Source organism: Grampus griseus (assembly GCF_964374135.1).
Source record: "Grampus griseus genome assembly, chromosome: 13".
NCBI lineage: Eukaryota > Metazoa > Chordata > Mammalia > Artiodactyla > Delphinidae > Grampus > Grampus griseus.
In genome coordinates, this window is record NC_139007.1 from 30,474,705 (window position 1) to 30,501,869 (window position 27,165).

The 27,165-nt window shown below is 37.3% G+C and overlaps 1 protein-coding gene across 3 annotated transcripts in view; it reads right to left on the reverse strand.

Moving 5' to 3' along the window:
* The window catches only part of FBXL4 (F-box and leucine rich repeat protein 4), a 67,399-nt gene that overhangs the window by 15,625 nt on the left and 24,609 nt on the right, over nucleotides 1-27,165 (reverse strand). For 2 of the 3 annotated variants that reach the window (XM_082669097.1, XM_082669098.1), the window contains exons 4-6: nucleotides 23,256-23,598; nucleotides 17,373-17,617; nucleotides 9,480-9,693 (exon numbers count right to left, since the gene is read on the reverse strand). In XM_082669097.1, the coding sequence (XP_082525223.1) occupies nucleotides 9,480-9,693; nucleotides 17,373-17,617; nucleotides 23,256-23,598 (802 nt within the window). The remainder of the gene's footprint in view (nucleotides 1-9,479; nucleotides 9,694-17,372; nucleotides 17,618-23,255; nucleotides 23,599-27,165) is intronic. The other variant, XM_082669099.1, reaches the window with a different exon arrangement.

The following is a 27,165-nucleotide window of genomic DNA, read 5'->3' on the forward strand; positions in this document are numbered from 1 at the left end:
TAAGTCTGTTAAATGCACTTGCTCTACTAAAAGAAAGACCATCCCTGCTTCTACTTACCAATATACAGGAATGTGTTCTCTAAATCAAATAAGAACGCAGTCAGGAGAATACCATTATCTATGTGTCAGAAAGCAAATTCGTGGCACTAAATCAAATCATGCTGTTTTCAAACGACAGTTTATGTATCTTTTGTAGGAAAGCTCAGGTGCTTTCATTAACAGACAGGGTGGTATGCATTTTTACTTATATATTCACTCTGCTGGATAAACTGGCACAGAAAAAAACTAGGAGGAGAGTGTTGATATCCAACAGAAGTAAAGATCAGCTACTTTTGTTTGTCTTCTAGCTCCTGAAGATGAAGGCAGTGGGGTCCTTGGAACTGTCACCCCTGCCTAGCAGGTCAAGTAAACAGTTGCTGAACCACATTTATGGATTACTGTCATATACTAGTCCCCTACAATACCTATAATCAGTTTTTGCACTACTTCAGATCCTTTCAATTTATGCTCTATCATTCTTGAAGTGAGGCAATCAAAATTGGATGCAGGTGTTCCATTTATAACTCCAAATTTTAAAAAAACACTCTTGGTTTTCTTGTCTGCTGCTAAGCAACAGAATGACATTCTTACTGAGCTACCTATCATGCCCCATCTCACCCCCAACTTCAGATATTTTTTCCCAAACAAAGAAAAGGTAAATAAGCTCAAATTCCTAACACTAATCCAGATTGTTTTAGACAATGCAAAGGACTTCTCTTGAAGTCACTTTTTATGCAATATGTTAAAAAGTTATCCTTATGCTATCCTTTGTAAGTTGTATTAGTTTGCTAGAACTGCCATGACAAAGTACCATAGACTGGGTAGCTTAAACAACAGAAATTAATTTTTACAATTCTGGAGGCTAGAAGTCTGAGATCAAGGTGTCAGCAGGGTTAGTTTCTTCTAAGGCTTCTCCTCTTGGCTTGAAACTGGCCATCTCCTTCCGGTGTTTTCATATGGTCTTCCCTCTGTGTGTGTCTGTGTCCTAATCTCCTCTTCTTATAAGGACACCGCTCGTATTGGATTTGGCCCCATCCTAATGACCTCATTTAACTTAATTACCTCTTTAAAGGCCCTATCTCCAAATACAGTCACATTATGCGGTACTGGGGGTTATGACTTCAACATATGAATTTTGGGGAGACACAATTCAGCCCATGGCACAAGTGTTTACAAATAGGTTGCAGGTATATGTCCCTTCAGGGGTAAAAGAGAATTATATCTTCTACTTATTTTCAAATGGTTCAGGAAAAATATATGCATATAGTAGGCAAATCTACTTTTTATGCCACTTTTTGTAAGTCTAAAATTATTTCAAAATAAAAGCTTTTTCCTTTTAAGTATTTAAAAGTCTATTTAATGAGTTAAATTTCTATAGCCCTCCTCTCATGAGAATACATCATCATGTATGGCTAAAGAAGTACTTGCAGTTAATGTTTATCATAAATAATAAGAATCTTGTGAATAGAGATGAAAAGGACTAAAGGTACTTAAAGTCTTTCCAATCATTATATACCTCACTGTAGTATAATTACTTCTTTGTCACGAATGGCAGAAGAAACTAAGTACAACTAAAGTTCTCCTTCCTGTTTGTTCTAAGTTCCCATCTTTTGCCTAAAAGTCTTGCCTACACAATTCTAAAAGATCTACCAAATTCAGTAAAAAGAAAATTACTGCATTTAACCACTCATTTCACTAGTTATGCTGGGATCACGCAATAAACAGGGTCTAAATCTCAGCTTGAGGGTCATTTCTGTCTCTCCATCACCTAGTACTATCTTGTTTTTCACCAGGCATACATTTACTGCTCCGCAACTGCTGAAATCCAACAAATGTATACCCCTAACTCTGAAAAGAGGTTATTTAATGATTTTCTTTTTTTGGTTGATGTTATAAGAAGACATTTGCTATTTCTCTGATGAAGCGATTTTTCATCACAATCCTAAACATACCTAAAGAAAGAAAAAGATCTCATGAAATAAACTAACCAAACAAATAGAACTATATTTCACTATTTTTTAGAGCTAAAAATTCTGGACAAATACAGTTCAAATATTTTCTTACAAGTTTTCCAAGTTGTAGATCCACCCACCCCTCTGCTTAGTTGATGTGGTTATTCTGTAGAAAGACAAACTTACGCTTACTAACTTAGCAAATAAAGAAAAAATGAATTGACAAGCGAGAGTTATCACTCATTCATTCAACACAAGTTTACTGAATATCTACTAGACATATTCACTATAGTGAATACCAGACACTGTTCTACGTACTGGTTGTAAAAAGTAAACAGTCAAACATGGTCCCTCCCATTAGGGAGTTTATAAGTTAGGAATGAACATCCCTTTTACCAGAAACAGATCATAAGTGTGAAAGCAGTAATTCGGCCTAAATCTCTCTTAGCACATGATGGAAAAGATATTCCTATTTAGGAAGACCTAAAAGAATACTTCACAAAGTTGGGAATGATTGTGTAGGACTATGCTGAGTAAACCTACACTATCATTTTCACATTTACACAAGTCCATCTAATTTATAAAGTGTGTTGTTGTTAACATGTACGACCTAATTTGGTCTTCTCAATAGCCTATGTGATAGGCTAAGTTTTTTTTTAACAGATAAACTTTTAGCTTAGTATAAGTGACTTACCCAAGCACATAAATCTTTCAAGTGGGAAAGTCAAGAGAAGGACTGAGTTTTTTCATTCTGTCCCATCTGCCACAGATTGGTCGCTTCACCCTCCTCTGATAGCCTCAAATGCTTCCCTCTGTCCCAACCGATTTCCCCATCAGTGAGGGGGCTTCCCTGGATGTGGGAATCTCTCCCCTGCTTCAGCTTCCCACCCCTCCACCCCCCGGGGTGCAGGTCCCATCCTGCTTCCTCTCCTCCTCCTTCTCCCTTCTTTCTTTCATCATACCCAGTTATACGGGGATCTTTACAGTCTTTCCCAGTGTCCAAGGTCTTCTGCTAGTGTGTAGCTGGTGTTCTGTGAGAACTGTTGCATCTGTAGATGTACTCCTGATGCATCCGTAGACAGAGATGAACTCCACGCCCTCTTACTCCTTCATCACCTTGGAACTCTCTAGGACTGAGGTTTTTGACACTGATCTCTGATACAGACGAAATAACAAATATCTTCCCAGCTTTTAAATTATCAAATAATGTCTGAATCAACACCCAGACCTACTGCTAAGCAGTTTTAACCATACCTAAAGTCTGAACAAGATCCTACTGCTGCTTCCTCTCACTGTAGGGTACTAGCTATGGTATTAGCCAAAGCAGTGGAGCTGGGGAGAAAAATCTTAATGAGCTAGGCCAGGTCATAAAAGGCTGGGCTCAAAAATTGGTGACAATGACACTTGGGGCTTGTTTTAAGGTTGCTCTCACACAGTTGACTACCAAAGCAGCAATTAAGCAGTACAAATGAAATGCACTGGGATAGAGCCCCAGTGTCTGACAAGGTTACACATGAGGCTCAGTGGTCAATGCAGCAGGCCTTGTTGGTAAAATGTCAGGTACAGAGAAGACCAGTGCTCTGGGTCCACTGCCTATTTCACCATTGGCTCAGGGAGGTGCTACATCAGCACACCAGGATCCACCTACCTGCATACGAGGCAATTCTGACCCTACTATAGTTTTGTTCTCCTGCATTCTCATTCTTATTGAGTAACCAGACCTGCAATAGGTCTGGCTCTACCTAACCACTTAAGAACACACTACCTGGACATCAACAATGCACCCCTTTACATGCTAAAATATTTGGGGAAATTATATGTTCCAATGCTGCTCCCCACTATAGTGTAATATTGAGAGTTGGCCTATATATATATATATGTATATACCATGTGCTTGAGGTAGTTCATTAAGTACGGACTCTACAAACTATTACTTAAATTATACTAAATGTAATTTGAATAACTAACTGCTATTATAAATTCAGAACTAAGACTTCAAACCAAGTTTGTTCATAATAAAAATAAAAGGCAAAAGTCCATTTGTCTATAGTAGATATTTTAGACTAGAAAATGTTTACAGAATATAACTTAATAGTTTGCATTTTACACGGGATCAAAATGTTGTGTATCTTACTTACAATGTTATATTTCCTTACCAATTATGGATTAGAAAAGGATTAAGCAGTAAAGAGAAAAGCTCTATTTTAGATAGACAGCCAAGCTATTAGAATAACTACTATTCTATGCTCTTATGTATCTTACAATTTTCACTGTAACTCTGAGGCCACCAAATCTGGGTTCAAATCCTGACTTTAACTTATTGCTCTGTGCCACTGGGAAACATTAATCTTTTGGGACCTTCATTTCATCATCTGTACGATTTAAGAGTAACACTCTTAGACTCAATAGACTAGTGTAAAGGATTAAATAATATGCGGAATGTCTAGGACAGCAAACAACATATTCAGTTAAGTTTTCCCAAACTTTGGGACTAAAACCCAGGTCTCCAATATCCTCTAAAGCTATATTCACTATGCACACAGATTTGCTTCAATCTTATAAAATGGCATAAATACATTACATTTATTAATGTAAATTATATATAGGCACATAAATATAACTCTACTACATCATAAATCTGACCTCTCTGAAGATTATACACTATAATAGAGTCAATATTTTGAAATACTAATTTTTTCTTATTTTATAATTATGTAGTGTTTAGAAAAACAAGGGTAAAAGTGGCACTGGATAATATGTATTCCTTTAAAAAAAAAAACCTCTCCCAGGAAGTTCAAATTCATATCTTCTTTTTCTCCTCATATATTTCCTTAGAGCCATCACAGGCATCTGAAGTCAACTGCTATTCCTTCTTTCCAAGACAGTTTATAACACCTGAATGTACTGCCAGCGATTACGTGGAAGGTTTAGAGAGAAGCCAATCCCCTAAATCTTGTCTTCTCACTCTGTTTTCTCCCATCCACCAACATCATTGAGTGCAGGACTGAAGCAGTGAACATATGGAAGGGAAAAGGGGGTGACATAATGCTTTGCCTAAGTGACAAGGGAGGTGCTTATGCTGTGGCTTCTGTTTGTTTTAAAAGAGACCAGCTGATTGTGTTGTCTTTTCCCTTTATTCCTCTGAGTTACTTGGTGCCTGTGGGGGAGTCTGATGCAGATCCCAAGAATGACAAGATAACAGAAGTGAATAAAGTATAGGCAGAGAGACCTGGGAAGCTGTAAAAGTAAACACTGCCTGGGTAGGTTTTTCTTAATTTTGAATTTTGCCATTTATATCACTAAGATGACACTATTTTTTATTTTATTGTAAGTCAACTGTAGATCAATGAAAATCAATTTTATAATTTTTTCTATGTACTAAATGTCAGAAAAATTGTGTAGGGTAAGTTTATAAATGATTTTATGGTATTTTAGCAGATAGACTAATAAAAACAAACTTTAACAGGTAGTAACATATGGTACAAACCAAATTTTACTTAATGCAGTCATACAGTGATTTCACATCTATGTTTAAGTAACTGAGGGAAGCTGAGCTGATGCTATTTAGACTTGGATGCATATGTATAGGTCTCCACTCGAAATGAAATCTCAATTCCTATAAATCACACTTTTAAAAAAATATGTAGTCATATTCTATCAGTTTCTTGGGGTAAATGGAAGAAAACTGTGGACTATGTAATGATTCCCTGACACTTAGATCATGTTAATTTATGACATTTCAAAAGCATCACATGGAATACATTTTTACAAATCATCACAGATGTAAGATGCCTAGCAAGTTGATATAATTTCTTGGTTTTTACCCGATTTTTCTTCCTGAAGGTTCACTTATTAATGAACTATGCTACATTTCTTCTTAAAGTTAAATTTAATCAGAATATTTTAAAATGAGGCATCATCTTGCTCAGAGGATATCAGACACACAGAGCAATATAAAACAGTAAATACACCAGTAAAAAGCAGGTGTGGCATAATTTCAGAATAGATAGGTCTACCCAAGAAAAGATAGCTGACAATTTTACACCCACATAAATGACGAGTCATTTCACCACAGACCAGTGAAAACATGGGCTAACACTATCTTTAAACTGGCATTCAGGGACAATGGTCCTCTCATTTTACAAAGAAAGAATCTTGGAATTTGAGAGACTATGTGAGTTAAGTTTGTCACTGGTAGGGCCAGAACTAGAATCAAAGTCTTCTTTCCAACAAAGCAGGTCACCAGTTAAACTTTAGGTAAAAATTTTGCCCCAAACCAGGAATACTATATTCAGACTTCCACAGATTAGTTTAAAAACTACGTCAAGCTAAAGATATCTACTCTGATATACCAATAAAAAATGCTACACACCCAGATGGTTTTATAGATAAATTCTATCTAACAGATAATTCTCATTTGTTAAAGTTATTCCAGATCAAAGAAAATGATGTCAATGTCACAAATCATTTTGCTAAGGTGTCATAATCCCAGCTCCAAACCTGACAAAATGGCATGAAAAGGAAAAACACAGCTCAATTTCATTGAAGAAAGCAGATGTAAAAACTATTGATAAGTCTTAACTCTTAAAGAATATTTACAATGAACCAGGTACTGTTGTAGACACTTTATATATATTAAATCAGTTAATCCTCATAACAACTCTTTGAAAGGCATACTATCATTATCTCCACTTTACTGAAGCACAAGGGGTCAAGAAACTTTCTCAAGGTAACATAATTCGTAAGTGATAAAGCTAGAATCCAAAATATTGGATTCTAAGTGATAAAGCTTGGCTCCAAAACATTAGGAAAATAACCCAGCTGTGTATTAAGTTAAAACATGTAGGACAGGGCTTCCCTGGTGGCGCAGTAGTTGAGAGTCCGCCTGCCGCTGCAGGGGACACGGGTTCGTGCCCCGGTCCGGGAAGATCCCACATGCCGCGGAGCGGCTGGGCCCGTGGGCCATGGCCGCTGAGCCTGTGCGTCCGGAGCCTGTGCTCCGCAACGGGAGAGGCCACAATAGTGAGAGGCCTGCGTACCGCAAAAAAAAAAAAAAAAAAACATGTAGGACAATTATACTGCAATAAAGATGTTAAAAAAAAAAATGTAGGAATTACCGCAAGAATGTAAGGATTGTTCAACATGTCATTATATTAATAAATAAAAGAAGAAAAAAGATCAGTGTGGTAATGGAGGCTTTAAAATTTTTAAATACAATATACATTTTTGATAAAAATATTCTTAATCAAATGAGAATGATAAAGACTACTTATCAGAAAGAAACATCAAACAATATATAAAATTAGTAAGCTACATGAGGAATTTCTATTTAGTTCACTAATGAAGTTCCAGTGCCTACAGCAGTGCCCGGCACGTAACAGGCATGCAAATATTTGTTACATAAATATTAAAAAAAGAAAAAAACATTCCCTCTATATTAGAAATACAACTGGTATACCTATTGTGACTCTATTATTCTACACTATTTATGAAGTTCTACTAAATGTAGCAACACTTTAAATACTGGAACAGAGAGAAAAAGTATATTAATTTCCAGATTATATAACTGTACCATTAGAAAACCCAAAAGACATAAGTTATTAGAACAATTATAAGCATTCAGTAAGGTGAGCAGATACAAGATAGATATACAAAAACCCAATTTTTCTTTATATTAACAATAACCAATTAAAATTAAATAAAATAGTATCTGAGACTAAAAAATAGAAGGGTTAAATTTAACCAGAAAGATATAAAACCTAAGTGAAGAAAACTATAACATGTTCTTGGATGTAAAACAAGACCTATATGGACAGATAGGAAGCCTTATTACAGAGCAAAATGAAATATAATAAAGGCACTGCTAATAAAATCCTTGCTGAAAGATATATCTGAAAGAATAATACACAAGGATATTTTTTTTAAGTTTAAAAAGAATAGAGAGGAGACTTTCCTAACACATAGTAAAACATACTACAAAACTGCCATACTCTTACTACTGTTATTAGTAGCTAATATTTATTGAGAGTTTACTATGTGTTCAGCACCCTCTAAGTACATCACAGGTAATTAATTCTCACAATGACCCTATGAGATCTGTATTTTTATTATCTCCACTTTAGATAGGAGGAAACAGAGAGATTGAATACTTGGCCAAGGCAACATTCAAGACAGGCAAGGGGTCACTAGAGTGGGGTACACCATTTTGGAAAAGTAATTTGGCTACTTAAATCTTTACTGAATGGCCAATCTTTACCAAGTATGATACTAGATACCAGGAACATGGCAATGAAAGAGACAGACAAGGGTCCTACCTTCATGAAACTTATATCCCAATGTGAGGAGACAGGTGATAGTATGAAAACCAATAAGATAATCTCATAGTGATAAAGTTGCTAAAAAGAAAATACACTGTGGGTGATATGACAGAAGCAAACTAGAAGGAGGGGGGAGGGTTACCTTTTATCAATGTCTAAGAAGCCATCTCTGAAAAAAAAAAATTTAAGTTGGACATTGAGTTGAGAAGAGGGCAGCCATGTAATGAGCTGGAAGGATATTCCAGACAGGCAGAGGAGAAAAAGCTGTGAGCTGGGACTGGATCAGAATGTTCAAGGAATAGAAAGAAGGCCAACATTACTGGAGTAGAGGAAACAAGTATATGGCAGTAAGTGGATGTTTATCACAGGGGCTCAGGCACATACTGTGACCAGATATACCACTTACAGAACTCTATCCAATAGCAATAGTAACCGGTACATATAAAACTCTGTGCAAAATAATGTTATTGTTAGATGGTTTGTAAAAGAAAAACAGCTGGAAAAACCGACATGTTGACCATTTGGGGAACAGTTGAGTAGATTATGGTAAAATGTAATATGTATACATATAGCTCATCCACTTTGTTCTACAGTAGAAACTAACACAACATTGTAAAGCAATTATACTCCAATAAAAAAATAAAATGAAAACAGTCAGGTGGTAGTATATGTAATGACCTGGTAAGATGTCCTAGAGCTATGTGAAAAAAAGCAAGCAGATCAATAAATATTTTTCTTTAATGAGACTCCTAAACTATGTATTAGGGATTTTTAACTCCAAAGTCTGGTCCTGGATAAACTCCACTTTGCTTCCTCCCACTCCAAGCAAATGTTCTCCTACATACTTTCCTCCCACCTCTTTCTCTAATTCATTCCCTGTCAGCATTTCGGCTCACCTCAGCCCATTGCTTGTTTCTTTACCTACAAACATGAACAGCATGACAAAAATTCTAAGAGCACAGAGGATAACGTTTTCTTAAAATGAGAAAAACCCACAACACAATAGACTAATTCTGAAATGACTGCATCAGCCTGCTCTAATGATTTTAGAATAGTCAGGTTGCATCATATACTTAAACTATTTGAAAATCAGAAATCACATTATTATGAGCAATTACAGGTAACTAAATATTCGGTTGGCTATTAACACTAGCAGAGGTGGAAATCTTACCTCTACTTTTGTTCGATAGAGAACGAGTCGTTTCAGGCCACATAATTTGGCAATGTGGTTGAAAGCTTGAGGTGGCAGTTTATCACAGGATGAGAGATTGAGGTCCTGTAGATTTACACACATCTCAGAAATAATCTCCAAGCAAGTTTCATTAAGGAAGTGGCTGCAAGATAATTCAAGACGCACTAATTCAGATCCACAGACCTTCAGAAACCTGTAAAAACAATGTTCCATGTGAACTTCATAAAACTAAAAGATATTTTTTGCAAGTACTTTGGAATTATATCGACTCTAAGCAGTCATCTTCAGAAGAATAGATTTCTATTAGGGAAAATTAAAAACTTGTTTCACTTAAATTCTCATTTACTGCATGCCAAAACAGGCATGGGTAGGCTAACATATATCAACCTAAGAAGATAAAATGGATTCACATCACATAAAAAGTCAGCTACTGCTAAGTGGGAAATTAAGAAAGCAGAGGGTGTTTTTCGTCTACTTACCTGTAATTCACATCTGAGCTGGGAGAGCCAATAAACAAAACGTAACAAAACTCTAAACTCTTGGAAGTTATTTCTCCCTAAACAGTACCCATTCAGGACTGGATAATTTATTTGGAATGTGGCACACAAAGTGTCATCTCTAAATGACCTGAAAACAAATCAGACTAGCCTCCTCTCAACTAAGAAAATTTCTGGGTTGGCTTCACTCTACTGTTGAGATATGTTCCTTGTAACTGATGCTATTTAATGCCTAGACTGATGTTGAAATTATTACAAGATATTCAATTGCAGCTTCACACAAAATACACAGAAATAACTTCATGTGGAGGACACAAAACCCTTTATCAGAGTAGTAATAACAATATTTATCTTCATTACGTTACAGATGGGGGGAAAACAGGCCTTTCCATAATCATCATCTGATAATAAAGGTAAAATGTGAGCCTACAAGTATTCATATCCCTGAAACTTTATCAACAAGCGGTGCGCCTGTTTATCCCTTAAACAAGCGCACCACTCATCCCCGTCCAGGTCTCTTGACGTCTTCTTGCCCATCTCAGTGTCACATCAGTCACATACTGTTATTTTATTTATGCTGCATCTTTTTTCTACATGATTTAATTATTAGCTTACAAATACACATGCAAAATAAAACTGACAATCAATCACTTATGAAAGTAAAGGAAGTAACACTGGACTTCTAAGTCAAAAGATGGATATTTTGCCCTGTTCCACCATTTCCTAGCATGTGACCTTGGAAAAGGCATTTACCCAAGTCTCAGCATTTCCTCAGATGTAGAAGGCAGACTAGAAATATGTTAACAGCATTCACCACACTGTGGTTTTGAACATCCCACAATAATGTGAAAGCAGTTTGCAAAGACCAAAGTACCCCACGAACATTAAAATAAAAGTGAAATCTTGGCCAACACACATTCAAACAACAATTAAAAAATGTAATTGCTACAAATTTATTTTAAATGTTGCAAATAACTCAGTAGCCCACACATCTTATTTACACCCAAACATCCAAGAACATCCCTTTATTCTTAATCCATTGCAGCGTATGTTCTGCTCTCCCTAAATTCATCCTTTCCTTTTAAATGCCAAATTAAACGGCCTTTCTTTCCAGTCCTTATATTACCTGATTTATTGCGGCATTTCACACAACCGCCCTCACCTTCCTTCAAATTCTCAGATAGTCCTCTCGCTATTCCCTCCTTAAATTCCTCCGACCTGTCTCACTGCTGTGTCCTTTGTATTATAGTAGCTAAATTGCCAGTTTGCATCAAGCACCTTCATTCATTCACTCAACAAATGTTTATTGAGCTCCAACCATGACCCAGGCATTACTCTAGGCACTTGGAAGTTGGCAGTGGGCAAAGCAAAGTTCCTGCTCTCATGGGGCTTACTTACATTTTGGTAGGAGAGGTAGATCATAAACAAATCAATTATATGAGTAAAATTAATAGTATATTAGAGAGTGAAAAGTGCCAACGAGAAAATAAAAGCAGAGAAGGACAACAGGAAGTGTCAAAGGCAGACAGGGTGGTAAGGGAAGCCCCATTGAGAAGGTGAATCAAGACCCAAAGGAAGTGAGGGGGTGAGCAAAGCAGTTCCCTGGAGAAGCAGCACTCCAGGCGAAGGGGGGGGCAAGCGCAACAGCTCTGAGGCAGGACAGCTCAGACAATGCCTAGAGTACGGAACTGTCAGGAGGCTCGAAGTGAGAGGGACATGGGGAGCAGATCAGAGAGGTAAGGGGCAGTTCAGAGTGTGTGTCCTATAGAGACTCTGGCTTTTATTCTGAGGGAGATGGGATCCTCAGTCATCAGAAGGTGCTGAGCAGAGGTGTGGCACGACCTGCTTGTCTGTTAACAGAGTCACTCTGGTTTCTGTGCGGAGAACAGACTGAAAGAGAACAGGGGTAAAAACAGGGGGACCCTCAGGACACCACGACCATATTCAGGGAAGAGAAGATGGTGCACTGGATCCGGTGGTGGCACTGAATGCTGTGCTCAATATTCAGACTCAGGATCTATTTCAAAGGGAGGCAGCGTGTACCACATTATGACACACCTTCTTCATACTGAACTGAACTCAGTTTTCTGTTAACCAGTTTCCTTACATACTGATTCGTTTACATTGAGTTTTATAAGGTGCCTCAAATCCTTCGGCAATTGAAACAGATTCTTGGTGTACCCAGTACTTAGCATGATGTCAGGCATGTAAAAAACACTGGATGACTTTGTTGAATAAATCTTCCAATGGTGAAAATTCATCTGAAGAATTTCAATTTCCTCTACTCTGGAACAAACTAAGTTTTATGGACTCAGAGAATTTTTCCCTTAAGAGGGTCAAACTCCTAAGAAATATGACAAAATTAACATTTTTACCTTACTCTGAGTATACATCATAGTTATGACTAGTTCTTCACTATTTATAAGCTAGCAATCTAGAAATGAATGTAGGGTGTCGGAGATCTGGAGTATCCTATTTTGATTTGATACTTCTAAAATTATTTGCAGATTACAAAAGTTAAATGAGTACATTAACTCTTAAACTTAAAATCTTGAGGCATCTTATCTCCTGAAGGTCTTCATTATTTGGCAAAGCACTTTGTTCTACAATTCTTTTTGGTATTGGACTTGGAATACTTTGACATTTCTTTTCTCTTTGCTCTCACTAATGAACTTTTCCCTTCTAAAGATAGAAAGTAAATCACCAGAAAGCCAACTGTTAATAGATTAGAAAACATCCCAAACTGATTGAATGAATGAAAAAATTTGGAAGCACAATAAAGATAATGATCATGCTTATCTACCTTTATGACTCTCTCTCTTCTTTTTTATATATTGCATATTTTTACTGAGATTATTTGGTCAATATCCCCATAGTCTCTCCTCCTAAACTTACAAGATCTACACTACCTACTTTTTCATATTTCCATTCCAAGAAGGCAGAATTAGCAGCAGAATCAATTAATTAGCTGAACACAACTCTTGTTTCTTTCCTTAATGTTCCTCATAAAGTTTTATTTTAACGCATAATTACATACATGTTTTTGTCTTGGTCATCTATTTATTCATTTCAATTGTGATACTGGTCACTTGAAAGGAGAATTATAGCTTGTATACTTCCTGCAGCCTGTTCATACCATGTTATGAATTCTCATCAAGTATTTCTTGATATTGAGGGTATTAAGAGAAGACCTAAGTTCAGATAAACAATCCCAAACGAGGTCTCTTGCTATGAGAAATGGAGTCTCTGGAGAGAGAAATAAATTGCTTATCTTTATGAGGTGAATTCATTTGTCCAGATTAATATAAGTACATAAAAAGTAATTTACTAAATGGTAACTTGCACCCTAAAATAATTAACATCACATGAATGAATGATTTAAGTTTATTCATCACAAAATAAAAGGCACTAATCCTTACAAGCTGCCTGAAGTATCAAGGTAAAGGGGAGAATTAGGTATAAACATCCACGGCTTCTGATTGCTAATCTCATGTTTTGTTAGCTGACCCTCACTTGAGTTTTATAAGACAGTATATTTAAGATAATTTTAATCCCAAGTAGCTGGAGCATTATTTACTATAGCCGATCCAAAATAAAGTCATTAAAAACAAAACTTCTTGCTTAACTGTGTACGGTACTATCTAGCAATGGTAGAAGGAAGTGGAAAAGAAAGTCTTAAATTGTCTTTAATCTCTAGGAATTGACCATCTAAAAGAGACAACAGTGTAAAACACAGGCAGGCAACTGAATAAACACATATATGAATAAGCAAAAAGCTCTCTATTCCATAAAACTGTAGCTCTGTGTCAAAACATCAAGCTCTTAAATCTAGAAAGCATCCAATAATGTTTTCTGAAGGGAACAAGTAGAAGGGTGAGGGATAGAAATCTCTACATAACTGAGGTGGAGCTCAAGGTGATTATTTTGAGCAACTACCTGAAGAAAAACGATAGAGGAAAAATAAATAGAACCTAAGACTTTTTGAACATCAGAATGATATAATTAAGCCTCAGAGCACCAACAGGCAGGGAGGCAAAGGCATATCCAAGACTTTAGGGAAGTGTATTATAAGAGAAAAGTGGAATTACGTAGATGTGATTTTAATGAGTAATGATATAAATGAGCAGTACTTGAAGTTACAAATCACAAATCTGTAGATAGAATAGGATTTTAATAACTGATTAAAAGTTTTAAGTTCTTATTATTCCAATTTCCCTGTTATTTTGAATAAAATAAATTCCTAAGTTCTTTAAAATCCAGTGAAACAATTCCAGCTTGTGAAGATAAGGTTTTTAGGTAACAAAAATAAACTATATCAAACTTTTCCCAAAGACTTACTCAAAAAGTAAGCTCGGGCTTCCCTGGTGGCGCAGTGGTTGAGAATCTGCCTGCCAATGCAGGAGACATGAGCCCTGGTCTGGGAGGATCCCATATGCCACGGAACAACTAGGCCCGTGAGCCACAACTACTGAGCCTGCGCGTCTGGAGCCTGTGCTCCGCAACAAGAGAGGCCGCCATAGTGAAGGGCCTGCGCACCGCGATGAAGAGTGGCCCCCGCTTGCCACAACTAGAGAAAGCCCTCGCACAGAAATGAAGACTCAACACTGCCAAAAATAAATAAATTAATTAATAAACCCCTACCCCCAACATCTTCTTTAAAAAAAAAAAAAAGCAAGCTCATCATCATTGGTCTCTATTTTAAAAATGTACTTTTTTTCTTTAAAGTATTACAAGTAAGTCTTCTTCACAGTAATGAGCATAAATAGACCATACTTACTCATAGATTATTCATTAATAATCAAGCCATGAATATTTATCGTTTTTTCTGGGAATGCTGCCTATAAGCCATAATGACTATCAATTCAGCAGTCGGGTCAAGGGGGCCAACGGCAATCAGTAGGCAAAACTCCAGTATCTCCCACCCAAAAAAGATTGCCTCTCCCTGTTATTTAACCTTTTTATTTTCTTAATGAGAACAATGACTATACTTAAAGGAATGCTATCAAGATTTATTTATGGTTTTACTGGCTGAAATACTCCTGTGAAATATGGAAAACTTAAATTAATGTATGTACTTTTGTGATTATTTAAACAGCCCCATGGCAACTAAATGGCTGAACTGAAAATGGAAGAGAAATTGCTGGTGAGAAAGTAGATTGGAGCTTTAACCTCATAAAAGAAGATCTTTATCCATCACATGTCTAAAATGCTAACAATAGCATCGTGAAGTTTTCTTCTCACAACTTATGTTTCTGCTCATGCACCCGAAGAAGCTACATAAAGTTTTTAAAAACTGATTTAATACTATCCCTACATTTTATTCATTATACCATGGTTATATGCAACATTTTGGCAAAGAAGCTGGACTTCAGTCATTCATTACCAATATTTTCTTTAACTCATTAGTTGCCTCCCTGTTATTTTATTTATAAAATATAGGGAGGATATGTTTAAATGTTTATTCTTATATCTTTATCTTTTCTGTAGCAGGAACTATATTATCTATCTCTTTACATGGTCCACGACACTCACCATAATGCCTTACACACCAAGAGTGAAAACAAACAGTAAGTTCCTAATGGTGGGAAACATTGAAAAAAGAGCTATGAGGGATTAAAACACCCAAAAGTCCTTATAATGTAAAATAATGCTTACTGATACCAATGGTTCTATCTGCTCTCAGAGTCAGTTAGTCTTGGTTTATGATCTATAGTGTGTGCTCTCAATACCCACAGTCATCATTAGCTTCAGTTCTTCTCGGTCCCATTAATAGCGAGGAAAATTAGCCAATGAAGTGTGTGTGTCTGCAGCAAAAGGAAGTAGAAAGGACTGAGCTTGTGTTCCACTGGAGAGCTGTCAAAGATCCAGCAATTTCCAAAATGTGGATTCTATAAAAATTTACCAAAATCACACTGCCAAAAAGAAATGCCTAATTTTTCTACTATATATATATATAATATATATATCCCCTTTTAAGCAAATTTACATAATAAAAAAGAATTTTGTATACATAGCCTGTTGTAAAATCTTTAGACTCTGACCCACAATCCCATCATGTTCTATCTAAGAACCCCTTCCCCTGGCTCTATTTCTGGCAGAAAAGAAACTCAGTGCATCCATGGTTTCAACATGTGCTATAAGCCATTACTGCTTGTGTTTATTTTTTACTTTGATGCATAAACTATCAATATTAGCATTTTGAACACATTGGTGCTATTTCAAACATGACTTCATCTGAATCTAATGGTATCAAATGCAGTTCTGGAACTGCATCTTTATTTTTATACTTTAAGTCAAGGGGAACAAAGCTCAAAATACAGATTTCTAATTCATAAACCACTGTTCAGGAATGTATCCACTGGGGATATGTGTAGGGAGGGCTGTAGTTCATTCTAACTTCTAAAAACAGGATAGGAGATTATTTGTTAATCAAAAATAACAGGTGGGGCTTCCCTGGTGACGCAGTGGTTGAGAGTCCACCTGCCGATGCAGGGGACATGGGTTCGTGCCCCGGTCCGGGAAGATCCCACATGCCGCAGAGCGGCTAGGCCCGTGAGCCATGGCCGCTGAGCCTGCGCGTCCGGAGCCTGTGCTCCGCAACGGGAGAGGCCACGAGAGTGAGAGGCCCGCATACCGCAAAAAACAAGCAAACAAACAAACAAACAGGTAATTTCCCCAAAGTGTCTACTTCTTCGTTAATGAAACGGATTATACTGTAACATACAATGAGAATAACCATCAAGGTTAGGAGAAAAACACCTGTTTGTTTCACAAGAAAAATGACTATGGCATTACTAAATGAATATGTACTCGTGCAAGCTTTCAAATGTTTAACAGGTGACGTTTAATAGTAAGGAAACTAAATGCTTAAATAGAAAGGAGCAGAAACACCTGGGCAGGTCTGCAAGTGTGGTCGCCTATTTAACATGCAATTGCATTTTCAACATAATTAGTTTAAATGAGCTTCTAAATTTGGGTGATGTATTGCACATGTAATTAAGATTTAATTAAAAATGTTCTATAATAAATTGTTTTCCATTTCTGACAAATCACATTAGGGAGGTAGATTTTGATTTGGAAATAGTTTTTAGAATGTGTTAATCATCTGTGCTGAAAATATGAGAAAGAAAAAAAGGAGCTCTGTTGAAATTTCCTTGGGATTTAAAAATATGAGGTAAAGGGCATAATTTCCCTCCATCTTGTGAAGTCTAGCTGAAGAGGGTGGTGAAACTAACTCATCCACTTTTGTAAGCAGAAGCACTCTGAACATGATCTAAAGTACATGATATATAATTTCAAACTTTTATTATCAAAACTACTACATAGTAAGTATAGCCTGCTGATTTAAATAACCTCAACAAGGCTTGGCACTGACCTGCTAAATCCTGAAACAGAGATGAAGCCCCTATTGCCAGTCCAAGATAAATTAAGCCACTGGACGAGAGTACAGCGAGGCTGCAGAAATTCCAGAGAGGTGTCATTTAGTTTTGCCCAGTATGGTTGCAGATTGAGGTGGATGTACTGCAGAGGATCACAGCAATGCTGGTTCAGTAGTTTGCAAGTCTGTGCTAATCTACACAGGTCTGGTAGTGTCAGATGATTCAGAATCAGTTGAATGAGCTACATAAAACAGAGAAACCAAGATCACCCAGACTGAAAAAACAATATCACTTTTTGAAGCATATGATATGATCTAATAAAGAATAACAGTATCATACATTTTATAACAATACTTTCACATACTACATAATTCAACAGAATTATCCAAATCAGTAGTAACCATACATACATAAGGCTATATATATTACATTTCAAGAGCATTCAAAGTATATTCAATTCATGTCGACTATTTTTTTTTTTTACAGCGCAAAGGTATATTTTGGTAATCTATTGAATAATAGAATTTTTCACATACTTAACATTTACTAAACATCGACTACACGTCAAACACTGGTGAGAAGAGCTCCCACTTTCAGGGTTTCCAGAGTCCAGTGGGGACTGGTAAGTACGATGATATGTTTTAATAGCTTGGATAGACGCACAGACTGCTACTAGAGCCTGACACAAGACACAGGCCTAACCTCAGTGAAAGCGGACTTGGACCAGCAAGGCTCAGCTTTAAAGAGAGGCAAAACTGGGGAGAGGAAAGATTAGTTAGTGGTAAGGACTGGATCACAGAGAGCCTCACCGAGGAGCCTGGATTTATTCTGAAAGCAATGAGGAGTCTTGAAGGGATTTATGTAACTGCAGAGTGACAGTCATATTTATGGTTTAGAAAGATCATTGCAGGGGGCACTACCGGAGGCAGGAAGGGAAACCCGCCTGGCGGCTACTGTAGATTCCAAGAAAGAGGAATCAGGGGCCTGCTTCAGGCAACTGGCAGTGACTAGGGAGTAGCTAACAGATACAAAAAAGTATTAAGGAGGAGGAATCAAAAAGATTTTTATCTCTAATTAAAATAGTTTCTTTGAACTAGTTCAAGATTTGTTTTTTCTTAATGGTGAACAGTCAGGGGCTCCTAAACTAATTTTCAAAGAATCACTGCTAAATAGCCTATTCTGAACCAAGAAATACTAAGAAAAAAAAATCAAATTTTTTTTTTTTTTTTTTGCGGTACGCGGGCCTCTCACTGTTGTGGCCTCTCCCATTGCAGAGCACAGGCTCCGGACGCGCTGGCTCAGCGGCCATGACTCACGGGCCCAGCCGCTCCGCAGCATGTGGGATCCTCCCGGACTGGGGCACGAACCCGTGTCCCCTGCATCAGCAGGCGGACTCTCAACCACTGAGCCACCAGGGAAGCCCCTGTATTATATTTTTAAATAATTCTATTCACTGTATTTTGTTTGCAGAAGTAAAATTGGTCTGTAATTTTATTTTTATGTGCTAGAGTATTATAACAGCTTCACTAAGAAGTTAAAAACTTTCCCTTTTCTTTATGCTATGGAAGAGTTTAAATAATACAGGATTTGATCACTTCTTAAATGTCTGAAAGAACCTATGAGCCATCTGGGCTTGGCAACTGTAGGACCTTAAATACGTGTAGAATGAATTAAAAATTTGTTGTTTTAACTACAATATTAAAAGCTATTTCAGTAAAATTTTTAAGCAGTTAGTGCAAAGAGACATTAAAAGTTAAATATATCCATGTATCAGAGGATAAATAATTTACTTTTTTCCAGATGATTTATAATTTAAATAACTCCCAGCAATTGCTGGCATCATTCCAAAGTCACCATTATTAAAAGATGTATATTGTGTGAAAACATTTTCTGATCCTTAATATTATATTTTAAGCAAATATCCAAGTAGAAGAAGAATAATGAAGTTATTGAGACCATGACACTGGCATGTGAAAAAGCACTTTTGGATTCTGATTAAGCAAAAGATAACAGGTTTTAGGCCCACAAGATAATACCCATTAATTATTACTCATCTAGTACCTAGTGTCTGTCAGAAGATGTTTTTATATGGGGGTATCCTAGCCTAAAGTACCATTTGACACCATGTTGTATGGAGGATGTTGTATGTCTCAAAACACAGCTGATCTGCCCTCAAAACACACTCCACTCATAATACAATTATTTTCAACTAAGGAAACATTATGTCACTTGACATATTTAAATGTGGGGTTTTTTTTCCCTTTAAATAACTTGGATTATATAATTTAGGCAACTTTTAAAAAAAGAGTTTCTCTTTTTACTCACTGTGAGATCATTCAGTGTTTTGCAGCATCAACTCTTTATGCATTGTACTGCTTTCATCATGACTAATTAATGTCCTTCAGGACGACTGATTCTATCTCTCGGTTTCGTCTATGTGATTTTGTTGTATTGATTAAACTCCTTTCATGTACTGGAAGCCTTTACTCTTTATTGGCTCCTTCCCTACAGCATAAAAGCATAGTGAAATCTCTCCCAGCTTTGCATCACAAACAGAAACCTTCCCACCCTGCTACATCTTCTGCCACTCGTCTTTTCTCCTTTTAAAAGATAAATTAGAGCAAATAGTATCTATAATAATTTCATACTCTTCCTCATTTTGACATGCCTTATTGAGTGTGACATGAAGGGGTGGAGTGTTAGGATGCCAAGTATTATTCACTATTGGGGGACAGTCTTGCCCATGATTGGTGGATATTAATAGAAATATTTTTCTGCTTATGCTCAGAGAGCAAACACTTTTTGTCTCTGCTTCTCCCCTGCTCCTTGATGCCTTAACCAGATATGGTAAGGTTTTTCTCATCTCTCACCCTATGGTCATAGTTCCATTAAACTGATACTGGTAAAGGATCATCAGAGATCTCCCGATGACCAAAACCAGCGGGCACTCGTCACTGAGCTCTCTGCAGCGGTGTGGCCGACCACACCCATTTTCTGTTCTCTATACCTCTTTAGCTTCCTATCGTTGTTTTTAAGACAATCTCATCCTTGTCCCAAGTGCCTTTTCTGACTTGTCTTCCTCTCCTGGACTCTTAAATGTTAGTAATCCCATAATTCTATTCTTGGCCCTTTATTCACACCCTCAGAGTTTTCCTGGTCAGTTTCATCTACCATGGTAGCCCTCTCCTCTTCTGAGAAGACTCACACAAATGTAAACTCAGACCTTCCTCCTGCGTTTCAAACTCAAATAGCAACTGCCTACTGTCAACTTCTCAATCAGAGAAGTTGGCTTTGATGAATCACAGGCACCTCCAAGTCAATGCACCCTTCCACCTTCACCCACTGGTTTATGATTAATGGCATATCCATCCACCAGGTCATTTCAACCAGAAGCCTAAAAGTCCTTGTGATGCTCTGCTTCATGTCCACATTCAATAGTTACTTTGATTTCTACCTTCTGCATCTCTAGAATACTTCTCCGGCTTACCTCCTTTCCAAACTTTCCAGTACCCAGAGCTTCATAACTTCTTGCCTACATTTCTGCAGTAGCTCCTCGACTGGTATCCCTGCTTCCCACCTTGACCTCCTTTTGGTCTATTCTTCATTTACCAACAGAATAATCTAAGAAAGAAATCTCATTTTGTTATTCTTCTTTTAAAGTAAATAAAACTTTCAATGTTTCCCTACTGACTACAGAAAAGGTTCACAATCTTCTTCATACCATGACACATAAGAAAAACAAACTTTACATGAGGCCAAACACCTGGGCAATCATTCTCACTGTGGGACAAAGCATGTGCAAAAATGCCTGCATATTATGGATAATTTCTGGAATGCTATTATTCCACATCTTTTTCTCCCACTAAAAAAAGCATATGAAGAATTCAGAGAACACAAGAAAGTGAGTGTGAAATTATTATAGGTATTATCTTGGATTTGTTCTAATTTTTTACCAAAAGTAAATGATTTATAAAATCTAAGGTCTCTATGACTCCCCTCCAATGATTCTGCGGTGTACAGGAGAGACACAGCAGCCTGAGGACCACTGGCTGAAGAGAGAAAATGCAAACCTCTCGGTAAACCCACAGAGCCCTCTACAACGTGGCAGGGTGGGCTGTGCACTGCCAGGGCTGGGATGTCCCAATCACTGTCATCTGTGTGGATGGTGGCCTATGGAGTGATGCACGGAGGCAGCCCTGAGCCTGTGTCCAAGTTCATCTCTTGCAGCTTCTGCTATCAAATCCTATTCCAGCCACAGTGAAATACTGGAGTTCCCAAACAGGTCACACAGTTTCACTTCTTCTCACCTTTGGACACTCTCTTCCCTTTGCCTGAAGTTCCCGTTATTCATTTGAATGTGACATGTTAAGCATTTTACCAGGTCTGGATAAAATTCAACAAACTCTTTAAAATACATTTGCTGAATTTAAATCTCTATACTGTAGTTTTAGGAAACGGGTAAGAATCAAGGAAGTGAGCTTCCTCCAGATGAGCTGCTGCCATTGCTGCCAGGACAGACCCTCCTTGAAGCCCCAGGGAACAACATTGTCAACATCCCACGCTCCTCTCTCCCAGCTCAGCTGCTCCTCCATCTTTCCTCCCTCCTCCCTCTAAGGGCCAGGGTGTCTTGTCCACCTATGAAGCTTCCTTCCATAACACAAGACTTGACCTAGAAGGCCTGGGCTGGATCCTGGTTCCATGGCTTACTGACTGAGTTACCTTAGATCCTTAAATTCATCTTTATGTGGCAACTTTAGCTACTTCACAGGATGTACCATAGCATTTGAACTGTGAAACGTTGAACAGGCGTTATAGCTCCTGTTAGGCACTCAAGAGGCTACCTTATTGTTCCATGCAAGTTAAGCTACTTGTATTATTACAATGAAACCTGAAATACCCACCAGTGTGGAAGGGGGTAGTTGAACTGGTTAAAGTTTAAATTTATAAAATTTTTCTTTAAAAGATCTGATTATATTATTTTTAACCACACACAGCTCTTCTCAGCAGGGGAAGGAATGCCTGGCCCTACTCCCACCCCAGGGGGTGTGCTAATGGCATTCGATGCCTGGGAGCCAGGAGTGCTAAATATACCCTGGAAACACCCCTGCAGTGACACACTGAAAACAAGACTTTAGGTAAAAGGCACTCTATACCTGCCTAGACCAAAAATCATAGCTAGTTAGAGTATAGAATAGAGTTAGTATAGAAGAGTATATGACACTTGGAGAAACTGCGCACTATTAAACAGAATTAGCATTTCTCTCACGGTCTAATTAATACTCTTATTTTTCATAGCAAATTTTTTTTTTTTTTTTTGTGGTACGTGGGCCTCTCACTGCCGCGGCCTCCCCCGTTGCGGAGCACAGGCTCTGAAATCGCAGGCCCAGCAGCCATGGCGCACGGGCCCAGCTCCTCCGCGGCACGTGGGATCCTCCCGGACCTGGGCACGAACCCGTGTCCCCTGCATCGGCAGGCGGACTCTCAACCACTGCGCCACCAGGGAAGCCCGCAAATCATCTTTAATATAACCGGTATCAAGTTAAGCACATATTGCCCATATTAACACTGTGTAATTATGAATTAAAGTGGAGTGTAATTTATCATTGCTTTATGTATTTTGGTTATTGTTAATCAGTGATAAAATAACCTATATTTAATAGTTTATCCAGAATCACTAAAGTCAAATCCAAAACAAAGGTGGCGAAGTTACTGAACACAATTTTGTCTAGTCTTTCCAAAATCAAAATACACAATACATCAGATTATGTATACCTTGCTAATGCTCCGATTTCTCTGACATCTAGCAAAATAAACATTAACATCTAAACATTTTAAAATGATAGTATGTCCAATATTGCTACTGAATATCTTTGGCTTACCTCATAAGGTAGTTTATCAAAATATCCATTACTTGTCCCTTCCCTGAGGGCAATACTGCTAAACTTTTTGTTCAGATTGTCCATTCCACATCCATTCTTTTCTTCATAGTCATCTTCTAGATCATTCATATCAATAAGTGAAGTCTTGAGAGAAAGCACTGGCTTGTCCTTTGTACCATGTAATACAACGGCATCTAATTCAGTGTAATAATCCAGAAGAGAACTATTTACTTCCAGCCGTATAAGATTTGTGGGAAAATTTATCTGCTTAATACAAGGTTTAAACTGGCGAGCCTGGGAAGCATTCACCTTCGTAGGTTTCTCTGACCAAAGAATCTCCCATCTGCCAAAGAAAGAAACTTCCCTATAATACAGTTTAGAATGAGATTTACTGTTACCTTAACGTTAGGGGCCCAGCCCAATACGTTACAGTGTGAAGCAAAAGCATTCAACAAGGTGGATAGGATCAAACCAAGAATTGTTTCCAGGACATGAAAATAATTTTAAACCTAAATGCCATAGACCTTATTACTTAAGATATTTTTACTACTTAAATTATTTTTACAACTCCCTAGAAAGTCCTTTTTGGCAGATTTCACTTTGGTAAGTTAAAAACTGGAATAGGTAGTCAGCGGTACATGAACAACACTCAGTTTTACAGATAAAGTAAACACGAAATATTAACGCACACAGTAGAAAGCACTCCTGTGTGCATGCCCTAAACCAACTGTGGAAACTAAACTTCTCACCTTGCCTCACGAAGGTCTCCTTCTCTGTTTCTGTTACTGGTGCCATACAAATTCAAAACTTTCATTATATTTTTCTTTGGCCACAGCACACGGCATGTGGAATCTTAGATCCCCCCACCAGGGATCAAACCCGTGTCCCTTGCGCTGGAAGCGTGCGGAGTCTTAACCACTGGACCACCAGGGAAGTCCCAAAACTATCATTTTCTTTGATTTTCTTTTATCCAGTCATTAAATTTTATCAGAGTTTTCATGAAATTGTCTCATATATGCCCTTCTCCTAAGTTTCCATTATTGTCATCTTTTAGTCATCCTTGTATCCTCAGTACCTAGCAAGTAGCTAACACGTAACAGGTGAATAACATTTTCTCCTATTCCTTCAAAATGAACTTCTACTTTTCAACAAGGTTAATCATTACTTTCCAGATAATAAACTTATTTCCACACGAAGGTGTTTGCTCATGTTGTCTTCCCCTCCCAATGAAATGCCTAACCTACAATTATCTGCCCATCTTTTCTTCAAGGCCTAACTCATATTCCATGTCTTTATATAGGTCTTCTTAAAAAATTAGTTTCCAAAATTATTTAAAGATTCTTTGTAACATAGCATCATTAGATATATAATATTCTCCAATATATGGCATAAATAACCATTTCTCTAATATTGTTTTCTAATATAACAGAGAAACTTAAAAACACAGACAAAAATACTTTAATAAATACTTCTATTTCTATTTATTTACTTTAGCTAGCAAAACTTTTACATAAAGATTTTATGTCAGAGATTAAGAACATTTTTAAGTCTCCCAATACATACTACAAACTGCTTTCAAAGAAGCTTATGCCAACAATATGTAAGAATGTCCACTGAAAGCACTCTTTATTTTTAAAAATAATCTCTAATTTCACAGTGACCCAGGTCTCTGTGACATAATTTATAATTCACTGACTACTAATAACACTTAAAATGTTTTCATATGCTTATTAATCATATCAAATTTTTTCCCCTCCAATATATTGTCAGTTCATTTCGTTGCCCGAATGGCCTATTTACTTTTTATGAATTTTATTTTTTTTATACAGCAGGTTCTTATTAGTTATCTACTTTATACATATTAGTGTATATATGTCAATCCCAATCGTCCAATTCATCCCACCACCACCACCCCCTCTCCTCCCCGCTTCTCCCCCTTGGTGTCCATATGTTTGTTCTCTACGTCTGTGTCTCTATTTCTGCCTTGCAAACCGGTTCATCTGTACCATTTTCCTAGATTCCACATATATGCGTTAATATACATTTGTTTTTCTCTTTCTAATTTACTCCACTATGTATGACAGTCTCTAGGTCCATCCACGTCTCTACAAATGACCCAATTTCGTTCCTTTTTATGGCTGAGTAATATTCTGTTGTATATATGCACCACATCTTCTTTATCCATTCATCTGTCGATGGGCATTTAGGTTGCTTCCAGGACCTGGATATTGTAAACACTGCTGCAATGAACATTGGGGTGCATGGGTCTTTCTGAATTATGGTTTTCTCTGGGTATATGCCCAACAGTGGGATTGCTGAGTCATATGGTAATTCTGTTTTCAGTTTTTTAAGGAACCTCCATACTGTTCGCCACAGTGGCTGTATCAATTTACATTCCCACCAACAGTGCAAGAGGGTTCCCTTTTCTCCACACCCTCTCCAGCATTTGTTGTTTGAAGATTTTCTGATGATGCCCATACTAATCGGTGTGAGGTGATAACCTCATTGTAGTTTTGATTTGCATTTCTCCAATAATTAATGATGTTGAGTAGCTTTTCATATGCTTCTTGGCCATCTGTATGTCTTCTTTGGAGAAATGTCTATTTAGGTTTTCTGCCCATTTTTGGATTGGGTTGTTTGTTTTTTTAATATTGAGCTGCATGAGCTGTTTAGATATTTTGGAGATTAATCCTTTGTCTGTTGATTCCTTTGCAAATATTTTCTCCCATTATGAGGGTTGTCTTTTGGTCTTGTTTGTAGTTTCCTTTGCTTTACAGAAGGTTTTAAGTTTCATTAGGTCCCATTTGTTTATTTTTGTTTTTATTTCCATTACTCTAGGAGGTGGATCAAAAAAGATCTTGCTGTGATTTATGACAAAGAGTGTTCTTCCTATGTTTTCCTCTAAGAGTTTTATAGTGTCCAGTCTTACATTCAGGTCTTTAATCCATTTTGAGTTTATTTTTGTGTATGGTGTTAGGGAGCATTCTAATTTAATTCTTTTACATGTAGCTGTCCACAGTTTTCCCAGCACCACTTACTGAAGAGGCTGTCTTTTCTCCATTGTATATCCCTGCCTCCTTTGTCATAGATTAGTTGACCATAGCTGTGTGGGTTTATCTCTGGGCTTTCTATCCTGTTCCATTGATCTATATTTCTGTTTTTGTGCCAGTACCATATTGTCTTGATTACTGTAGCTTTGTAGTATAATCTGAAGTCAGGGAGTCTGATTCCTCCAGCTCCATTTTTTTCCCTCAAGATTGCTTTAGCTATTCAACGTCTTCTGTGTCTCCATACAAATTTTAAGATTTTTTTGTTCTAGTTCTGTAAAAAATGCCATTGGTAATTTGATAGGGATTGCACTGAATCTGTAGATTGCTTTGGGTACTATAGTCATTTTCACAATACTGATTCTTCCAATCCAAGAACAAGGTATATCTCTCCATTTGTGTCATCTTTGATTTCTTTCATCAGTGTCTTATAGTTTTCTGAGTACAGGTCTTCTCCCTCCTTAGGTAGGTTTATTCCTAGGTATTTTATTCTTTTCATTGCAATGGTGAATGGGATTGTTTCCTTCATTTCTCTTTCTGATATTTCGTTGTTAGTGTATACGAATGCAAGAGATTTCTGTGCATTAATTTTGTATCCTGCTACTTTACCAAATTCATTTATTAGCGCTAGTAGTTTTCTGGTGGCATCTTTAGGATTATCTGTGTATACTATCATGTCATCTGCAAACAGTGACAGTTTTACTTCTTCTTTTCCAATTTGTATTCCTATTATTTCTTTTTCTTCTCTGACTGCCGTGGCTAGGACTTCCCAAACTATGTTTAATAACAGTGGCGAGAGTGGACATCCTTGACTTGTTCCTGATCTTAGAGGAAAGCTTTCAGTTTTTCACCACTGAGAATGA